This window comes from Hippocampus bargibanti, linkage group LG09 (assembly GCF_051943395.1).
Source record: "Hippocampus bargibanti isolate YZ-2025 linkage group LG09, ASM5194339v1, whole genome shotgun sequence".
NCBI lineage: Eukaryota > Metazoa > Chordata > Actinopteri > Syngnathiformes > Syngnathidae > Hippocampus > Hippocampus bargibanti.
Genome location: NC_142742.1, coordinates 11,555,001 through 11,565,114, shown reverse-complemented (window position 1 = coordinate 11,565,114; position 10,114 = coordinate 11,555,001). Strand labels below are relative to the sequence as shown.

The 10,114-nt window shown below is 40.2% G+C and overlaps 1 protein-coding gene across 3 annotated transcripts in view; it reads right to left on the bottom strand.

Annotated features, from left to right (window-relative positions):
* Positions 1 to 6,575: 6,575 nt before the first annotated feature.
* Positions 6,576 to 10,114, bottom strand: part of colec11 (collectin subfamily member 11) — a 4,287-nt gene continuing 748 nt past the window's right edge. Inside the window, exons 2-7 of one of the 3 annotated variants that reach the window (XM_089004385.1) lie at positions 9,942 to 10,099; positions 9,808 to 9,879; positions 8,879 to 8,950; positions 7,982 to 8,035; positions 7,890 to 7,898; positions 6,576 to 7,629 (exon numbers count right to left, since the gene is read on the bottom strand). In XM_089004385.1, coding sequence (XP_088860511.1) covers positions 7,238 to 7,629; positions 7,890 to 7,898; positions 7,982 to 8,035; positions 8,879 to 8,950; positions 9,808 to 9,879; positions 9,942 to 10,099 — 757 coding nt within the window. In that variant the 3' untranslated portion in view covers positions 6,576 to 7,237. Of the gene's footprint in view, positions 7,630 to 7,802; positions 7,899 to 7,981; positions 8,036 to 8,878; positions 8,951 to 9,807; positions 9,880 to 9,941; positions 10,100 to 10,114 lie in introns of all 3 variants that reach the window. The other 2 variants (XM_089004383.1, XM_089004384.1) reach the window with 2 other exon arrangements.

The window sequence follows — 10,114 nt, the reverse complement described above, 5'->3', positions numbered from 1 at the left end:
GTAGGAATTTTATGTTGCCAAAGGACTCTTTGTAATTTTTCAGAAACTCCTGCAATGTACGGTACTGCTACTCCTCTCCTTTTTGTATCTTGAGAATTATTGGTTTCATTCCCTATTCTTTCTTTCTGACATTTGTTGAAAGACCACTGAGGGTACCCACAGTTAGTGAGTGCTCTCCTGATATGTTTTGACTCCTTTTCTCTACCTTCAGTGCTAGTTGGTATTAGTTTAGCCCTATGCTGGAGGGTTCTGATAACTCCTAGTTTATGTTGTAAAGGGTGGTTAGAGTCAAAAAGTAAGTATTGGTCAGTGTGCGTAGCCTTCCTAAAGACTTCTGTTTTTAGCGCTCTGTCCTCTTTTATAATTACTTTACAATCCAAGAAGGCAGTTGGTTCTCTTGAATGTCCTCACGAGTAAATTTAATGTTGAAGTCTACAGAGTTGAGGTGATCTGTGAAGGATTGAATTTCTTGTTTCTTAATTATGACAAAAGTATCGTCCACATATCTAAACCAGTGTCTAGGTTTTGTCCCTGAGAAGGATGTGAGGGCCTGTTTCTCCATCTCTTCCATGTAAAGATTAGCCACTATGGGTGCAACTGGTGAGCCCATAGCACAACCATGAATTTGTTTATAAAATGTTTCCCGAAATTGAAAATACGTAGTATTAAGGCAGATTTCTAATAATTGGCAGATGTGATCCGGTTTAAGTTTGGTTCTTTCATGCAGAGAAACATCCGCCAGCAGCCTCGTCCTCACCACTGAGACTGCTGCTGGGGTTGGGACAGATGTAAAGAGAGAAGTCACATCGTATGATGCCAAAGTTTCCTCAGGTTCCAATATGAGGTCTTTGATCCTCTCTACAAACCCTGTGGTGTTCTCTACGTGATATTCTGTGTTACCAACCAACGGAGCTAAAATAGTTTTTAAATATTTGGCTACATTGTATGTAGAGGAGTCAATGCTACAAACAATGGGTCTGAGAGGGAACCCTTCTTTATGTATTTTTGGCAGGCCATAGATACATGGCGTGGCCTCTCCCGGGTATAATCTAAAATAGATCTGTTTGTCTATATGTTTTCCTTTCTCTAACTTTTGGAGACAGTCAATCATTTCTTTCTTGTATCTATTGGAAGGGTCCCTTTTTAGTTGCTCATACGTGTTAGAATCACTGATTAACCTATTTATTTTGTCTTCATAATCCAATGTGTTGAGAAGCACTGTGCATCTGCCCTTGTCTGCTGGCAAAATAGTAATATTTTTGTCTTTTTGTAGAGTAGTTAACGCCTTTCTCTCTTCTAATGTTATGTTGGACGGAGGAAGTTTGGCACTACTGAGAAGAGCTGATATTTTAATGCGTAGATCATCTGCCTCTGCATACGAAAGTTTGTTATTTTTAATAGCCGATTCAGTAGCTGTGATGTAATCTATTGTAGGCATAGTTTTAGGAGTCACTGCCCCCCCCCAACCTGAGAGTAGGGACCTATCATAGCTGTGTCCGGCGCCACCATGTCTGGACATTAGGGATATATAAATGGGGCCGATACGACCAGTCAGACTTTACTTCGCTGACGAAGCCTCTTGGATAGGAGGCGAAACGTCCGAAACCTTCACTTTTGTACAGATGACGGCTGAAGAAACCTTCTCATCGATGGACCACTCCTGTACGACTGAGAGTTTACACAGACGTATTAGATTAGATTAGCCTAGTTGCACAACAGCAAAATTATGAAAGGAAGAGGAAAGGTAAAACATATTGTATTTTATTGTATGAAGACAGACCTGTGAGAGATAAAATTATGCCACATGGGATATAAAATAAGAATGAAAAAAAAACCAAGAAAGTAGTATTCCGACTGAGGAAGGAAACTGGCATAGCTAGAGAAAACTCATAAAGCCCGGGGAAAACATGTGTGACAGGGAGATTTAATACTGTAAAATGTCCATATTTGAGAGTGTGAGTGTGGGTTGTTGTTCCTCTCTGTGTGCCCTGTGATTGGTGGGCAATTGGTTCAGGGTGTCCTCTGTCTGCTTCCCAATGACAGTTGGGATGGGCTCCACTATACACCGTGACCGTGAGGATAAATGGATTATAAACTGGTGGGATGATATAATCGAAAATCATTAACATGGTTTGTGTCTTTATATAAATGATTATTATTCCTAAATTCGCAAAGGATAATTTACTTTTTCATAAATGCGGATCAAACTGGGAGCGACAGTTTCAAAAAGATTGATGACCCATACTTTATATTGACCCTGCAATTTTTGCTTCTGGACTGGTTTTGATTTTTGTTCAGTCTTTACATCAATAGTACTTTTCTTTTTTTATTATTATTTTTTTTATATGTAGCTCTTGGGTATTTTACATACGGGCCAATAAATTGTCCAAGATGGCGCCCAAATAGGCAGCCATCGGCAAGTGCTCTCACGGGTCTTGCTTTTTTTGTTGTTTTTGTGTTTTCTTTTGTCACTTTATGTTGTTGTGCGTCGTGTGGAATGAATACGGATTGTTTTTTTCAGCTCTTGGACACGACATTCATCATGGAGGAGACTGAGCTTGTCGTTTGCATCTTTTCGGCAGCAGAAATGTGCCACCACTGTTTTTTTTATTGGGAGGAATGTCGATGCCATTGGATTGTCATCACTGGACACCTCTGAGGTGATTATGCTTTTTTGTACCTGTAATGGGGAACGTCTGTGTAAGCTCTCAGTCGTACAGGAGTGGTCCATCGATGAGAAGGTTTCTTCAGCCGTCATCTGTACAATTTTGAAGGTTTCGGACGTTTTCGGGAGAAATTTTATAAACAAATTCATAGTTGTGCTATAGGCTCACCAGTTTCACCCATAGTGGCTACTCTTTACATGGAAGAGATGGAGAAACAGGCCCTCACATCCTTCCCGGGGACAAAACCTAGATACTGGTTTAGATATGTGGACGATACTTTTGTCATAATTAAAAAACAAGAAATTCAATCCTCACAGATCACCTCAACTCTGTAGATATCAACATTAAATTTACTCGTGAGGACATTAAAGAGTACCAACTCGCCTTCTTGGATTGTAAAGTAATTATAAAAGAGGACAGAGCGCTAAAAACAGAAGTCTTTAGGAAGGCTACGCACACTGACCAATACTTACTTTTTGACTCTAACCACCCTTTACAACACAAACTAGGAGTTATCAGAACCCTCCAGCATCGGGCTAAATTAATACCAACTAGCATTGAAGGTAGAGAAAAGGAGTCTAAACATATCAGGAGCGCACTCACTAACTGTGAGTACCCTCAGTGGTCATTTAACAAATGTCAGAAAGAAAGAATAGGGAATGAAACCAATAATTCTCAAGATACAAAAAGGAGAGAAATAGCAGTACCTTACATTGCAGGAGTTTCTGAAAAAATACAGTCCTTTGGCAACATAAAATTCCAACTTATTTCAAACCGATAAACACGTTAAGGCAAAAATTAGTGCATCCAAAAGATAGGGTACCAAATGAAAAACAAAGTAATGTAGTTTATTCCATACACTGTAAGAATGAAAATTGTAAAGAGCAGTACATTGGGGAGACTCAACAAATTCTCAAAAAAAGACTTTATCAACATCGTAGGGATAATACAAGTGGGCCTCAATCGGCAGTACATTTGCACCTAAAAGCTAGCAACCACTGAGGTTAATGAGGTTAAAATCTTAGCGAAAGAACATAGATGGTTTGAAAGGTGGGTAAAAGAAGCGATTCTTATAAAACAACAAAATCCTTCTTTAAACCGGTCTGGTGGGGTGAGGTTCAATTTGGATCGTTCATACAATAGCCTGCTTAGGCATAACAGGTTAGGCAACATTCGTTATGCTGATGAGGTGATACCGGTGGGAGTGGGGGAAATAGGCCAGTCGTTAGTCAGGAATGTAGGAACAATCAGTGGGGCCACAGGGAGGGGTCCTCTGCTCCCCCCAACCTGAGAGTAGTGACCTATCATAGCTGTGTCCGGCGCCGCCATGCCTGGACATTAGGGATATATTCGTTGTACTAAATTCATCCTGTCTACTTGATAACTAATGTTAAGCAGATTCCTTACTTACAGACAGTGTATTGTAGGTGTTCAAATACCTGACATGTTTCGGCGACTACTTCCGCCTTCGTCAGAGTGTCACGGATGTTGCTGTGACGCGCCATTTTCAGCTGGTGTTGCTGTGAGGGCGTGACCTACCTGTCAGAACTGACAGGCAAGCCACGCCCCCCGCTGTCCGCTCGTCCCTCCAGGATGCTGCTCCAGGTAGTAGAGAGCATGTAAGCTCCCTCATCCCTGTTGATGGTCCTTGGTCCTCGCTTTCGGATTTCAATGGCCTCCCTGATCCAGCGCTGATGTTTGTTGTCTTCGGTGCGGATGACTCTGGCCTTCTCCCAGTCCATGATGTGGTTTTCTCTTTTAGGGATATATAAATAGGGCCGATACGACCAGTCAGACTTTAGTTCGCTGACGAAGCCTCTTGGATAGGAGGCGAAACGTCCGAAACCTTCAAAATTGTACAGATGATGGCTAAAGAAACCTTCTCATCGATGTAATTGGGAACGTTTTCACAGCTTTGCTTTGTTCAACGGAAAGATCGGTGCCGTTTAACAGTCTGCGCCTGGATGGATGCATCACTTGAGGAGCCCGCGAGGAGAAGAAAGGAGCGTCATCACAGAGCGCCGATGCATATGTGTAACTGTCGCGGCTTGGAATTGAAGCGGATTTATGTGGGACAGAAGATGTGAGAAAATCTATTTTTGTCAATGGATGCTACAGCTCTGTGTTTGTTTTCAAAACTTAGCTTGTAGCAGACGTGCACATTTCACCATGATGTCCATGATCCACTGGTGAAAAGGATGCTTTGATCCTCTCCTCTTATCTAGAACTGCTTCACACAACAAAGAGGGTGCAGAAAGTGTTTTGGATTGAATGACTGCCTGTGTCTTAGTGTTGTCCTTATTTTTTGTCTTCTGATGAGTTCAAGATTGCATTGCGAGAGTGGCTGCCTTTACAGGAGCTCCTGTATTTTATTCTTATACTTCGTTTCCTTCCATCTTCCTTTCATCACTTTGCTGCTGGGAAATGTAAATTTCTCCAGTATGAGACTAATAAAGTTTTATGTAATCTAATTGAATCTAAAAAGGAGTCAGATTCAAAATGGACAACTAAGGAAAGCTATGTTGCAAATCTAGAAAAGATGTCTCCAGAAAAGGTCCGGTTCTCACTTTTGTGCAATTATTGACCAGTCTGTATTTACAGTGTGGCTTAGTCAATTTGTCTTATGTTGTGCGGGTCATTTAAGAAACAAAACCAGTATACAATGTCAAATTATTTCTGTGTAAGTATATTGATTACAACAATAATTTGACCACCCAAAAATGTCAGCAAAGCCCACCTATATATATAAGTATATAGAAGTACTATATATAGAAATATTATATAAATGACTGATTGACTAATGATAAATACAGTAGGCATAGACTACTACAAAGGTAACAGGAGCTTGCACAAACAATCCATCCTAATTAGATTGTGTCAAACAGTTTTTGGTCAATTAAATGCATAATTCAACCTAGCATTAATTATTCATTTCTTAAGGGAGATGCTGTGCTTTATTAAAACTGCATCATGCATATTCAACTAATGTTTTTTTCTTTAGAGGGGTCAATAGGATACCTCAGCAGGGACGTTTGCCCTAAGAAAAACCAACAGCAGCATTTGTATTAATGACACAACAAAATAAAAGATCCGTTCAAGCAGGTCATGCCACACACACTAAAGCGTATGACCTATAGTTTGGATACCTCTGCAATCATTACACTGTCAAACTCTCAGTCGATCATTAATCTTCATGTTATAATTATTTCTCTTGTGCAATTTAGCCACCATTAGAACCCCTGCGTTCAGTGCAAGAAAGTGTTTAAGAGATATAGTACACTGACTGTTTTGTTCGTTTGAGTTGAATTGTGTTTAGGTAGGGGTTGAATGACAACATGTGTTTATGTTTTTATAGTCAACGATAAAGGGAAGAAAATGTTGTCAAAGTCAGTTAATTGATGCCATTTTTTTCTGCGGCATAAATTGGTGTCACCTAAAATCAAATGACTGGAAACATAACTCATACTGACTGCAGGTTTTTCCCAAGCTGTCCTGCCTTACCCTGAATTCCAAGCATATTGTGTTGTGAGATGAGATATAACAACCAATCCAAAAAAATAATAGGACAGATTTGCACATCTTTCAAGTGACCATCCTATTAATCTTATTTTTAGTCAAATATTTAAACATGCTTGCACAAGATGGCATTATTCTGCACTCCTGCAGTGTTTTTGTTCACAAAATTCTTCATTTTTTTCAGCAGATTTTTACATGTTAAAAAATATGCATACCTGCAACAGTAATTAATGCATCAGGCATGATATTGGTATGAATGTTGGTATGAATGTTTGTCACTTCACACATAAAAAGCAGACTTATTTTTACACTTTCATTATGTTCAAGAATGTTTAAATGTTTGACCATTTTTTTGTACTATTTATTTGTTATGATCTGGTTGGCGACCAACGGGTGGCGGTGTCGGCCCCGCCTGCACCTGCACAGGTGCCGGTCGTTTCCAATCAGTCACACTCAAAAGGACACCTGGCACGACCATTCGTGTCGGGTAATTGTTAAATGTCATTGAATGCTGTTGAACACATTGTATGCTGTTGGATGCAATTGTATGCACTGTGTGCAGTGCATGTGTTTGTTTAATCTTGGCGGACTTTTAATCTTGGTTTTCTTTTGTTACTTTGTATTTTTTCCATTCAGATGATTTTGATGACATTTTGTTCCTGTTGACTTTATTTTAATACAATTTCTCAAATAAAACCTCCTGCTCCCTCCTGCCTGCTTTTTGGGATCAACACCCGCCATCACCACCTTGCAAAACGTGACATTATTCAGGTTGTGTCATGGCGACGATCTCACACATCATGATAATGACTTAGTGAATAACGACTTTATCAACAATGTCTAAGCCTATACATGTACAGTTAATTCAGTCTATAATGGTCACAGTTTGACATTTCCTTTTGTTAAGAAAAAAAATATATGAAACATCAAGGTAATAAACTACTAAATAATGAATGTATAAACAATATAGCTTATTATAAAGTAAGAGGCAAAAAGTTATTGTTTTGCATCATTTATAACTGCAAGTATTGTAGTCCATATTATACAAGAGCAATTCAAACAGCGTCCTTATCAAATTCACATACAAAATACATTGTTGGGTGGCACGCAACATCAGTCCACTCTCCAGAGGCCACCATCTCAACACAGTCTTCATCGTCATAAGCATTATTGGGCTCCCCTTTTCGCCATTTACTAAAGGTAGACATGGGAGACTGGTCCACGTAGGTGAAAGTTCCTTCCATGTCCAGGTCGTGAATGCCAATGTAGACTCTGCTTAGACCCGCCTGCGTGATGTAGCCCGCCAAGGCTGTGTTGGCGCCTTCATCCTTGGGCATGGCCAGGTGACCTCCCCTCACTTGGCAATGGCGCTCAGCATCCGAGTAACGTTTCTCCTCCTTCACCAACAGATACACCTTACTGTCTGTCTCTCTTATGCCAGCGACACCTGCGGGGGAGGGCAGTGCTGAAAAATGAGCACTAGGATTTCTATAAATTTGACATGGCCTGGTTTTGCATGTCTTTCGGGTTGATAAGTATTTAAGAATTTTTTTTGGAGGAGGGGACATCGGGTACATATTGTACAAACGCACTCCATGATGAACGCTATCTAAATGTTACCATTTTTGATGAATTTCAGTTCAGAAAATAGCTGAGCCACAATGATGTCCATTTCGCCAATCATCTTTCTTATTGGTGAGCACTCACATGGGATCCCTAATGAACCAGATATCAAATATTATCAACATTTTAAATGATGTGTTGAACACCCCAAACTAATGACAATTCAAAGATGATACCTGGCTCTCCATCTGGGCCTTTTGGTCCTGGATCCCCCATGTCTCCCTTTGTGCCTGTGCAGAAGTGTTGAATTTATACAATTTAATTTTGTCAAATGGTTGCACAAAATGTCATCATCTGGATCCAAATAACATTTCTTTTTCAAATCCGCCATTTACTTAACTCATTCACTGCCAATTGAAGATATGATGTGGAGGCCATTCCTGAATTTGTTCGTGTTTTCGTTTTTCATGCCGATAAAGCTCTGGCAATGTTTTTTTCCCTTCCACAAGGGGGCAGCATTTGCCTTTTATACAGGCACCCCAACTGGCACCTAATATTACGCCAGAAGCAAATAAGCTAGAAATGAACTTTTTTTTTGCTGATGAAAGAAGAGAGTCTAACGTTTCTTATGCTGCATTGAATATTTATGTAGTCCCAAAACTCAATATTCTGCTGATTCTGGAATTTGAGTTAAAATGTCAAAAACCCTGGCACTGGAGTCGACACATTTTTGCACATATTTAGCAGCATTTTTGTAGTTTCGTAAGAATGTGTTGTAATGCCATGGAGGTGTGCATCGAAGCCGAAGAAACATCTTTTTTTCTGAGCAGTTTTGAAATAAAAAAATGTTGACACATCCACTACACCAGGTGATATTGGCACTCTTAATGCCAGACTGTGTGCAGTCACATATGGCTAAAGTAGTAAGAAGGCACAGTAAAAAAAGTACAGTACAAAGAAAGGTGGCAGTTGTTTGTAATGTTGAGTGGTTAACATATTTTTCTTTTTTTCTTAAAAAGTGCTCCACATGAAGTCTGCTGTTTTTTTTTTGTTTTTTTTTTTGGGGGGGGGGGCAGCAACACTCCATCATGCCTCCTGTTTTGCTTCATGTGATAACAAAAGCATACACTGACCTTTCATTCCAGTTGGTCCCACTTTACCATAATGTCCCATAATGCCTTTCTGACCTTTAAGACCAGGTTGACCTGAAATGTTTGGGTGATAAGAGTATGTCTTAGTTCATTTCAAAAATATCCCATGAGCAGTATATCCATTCATCCATCTTCAATACTGCTTATGCTCATTTGGGTCAAGGGTGTGATGGAGTGCCTATGCAAGCTGCCATCAGACAAGAGGTGGACATGTCACTGCATTGGACATCAAGAATAGGGCACAGATAGATACACGCATATTCACACTGAGGACCAATTTCGAGCCTTCAATTTATCTACCATGCATGTTTTTGGAATGTGGGAAGAAAAATGGGTATCCACAGAAAACCTACACAAGCCCAGGGAGAACATGAATACTCCACAAAGGAAGGCAGTACAGTCTTATCACATCTTGTTTTATTTCAATGCCATACACCATATGCAGTATTTTTATACTGTACATGAGAATAGAAGCACACAATAAAATGTTGTATGTGTGTAAAGAGCTTGAACATGGTCCACTTCTCATTAAAGCCTTCAGTAATCATGTCTACTGCTTTGGATTGCGTAAATCATTTCTCATCCAAATGTAAACACTTGACCAGCTCTGATTAGCTTGAGACACAGCATATCAACAACCGAAGTTATGTGATCCTTAGCCCATGTGTGTTTGTGTGTGTGTGTGTGTGTGCGTGCGTGCGTGCGTGCGCGCGTGTGTGTGTGTGTGTGTGTGTGTGTGTGTGTGTGTGTGTGTGTGTGTGTGTGTGTGTGTGTGTGTGTGTGTGTGTGTGTGTGTGAGGGTGCGCATGCATGTGCGCGCGTGTGTTCATGAATGCATGTGTCTGTGTAATCAAATTGTTTGATTTTCATGCTTTTTTTTGACAATAACAATAGAATGGGCGAAATGATACCAATTTCGCCAGGTGGTCCCACTCTTCCTGGTCTACCTGGGACTCCCTTTGGACCTTTGTCCCCCAGTTCTCCTTTCAAGAAAAACGACACAATAAGAAAAGTGAAATGCGTCAAGCCTTCTTGAAGAGCTTACCTTTGAGACCAGGGACAAGGAGCTGAACAGTGCAGGTCTCCTCTGTCAGCTGTTGTCCTTCTGATATATGAATTGTGAAAAAAGTCGCTACATACATGAGAAGGAATGATTGTATGTGCATCTGTCCTTTCATAACTGTACATGGACTATGTTGTAGGCTGTAAATGTGAAAA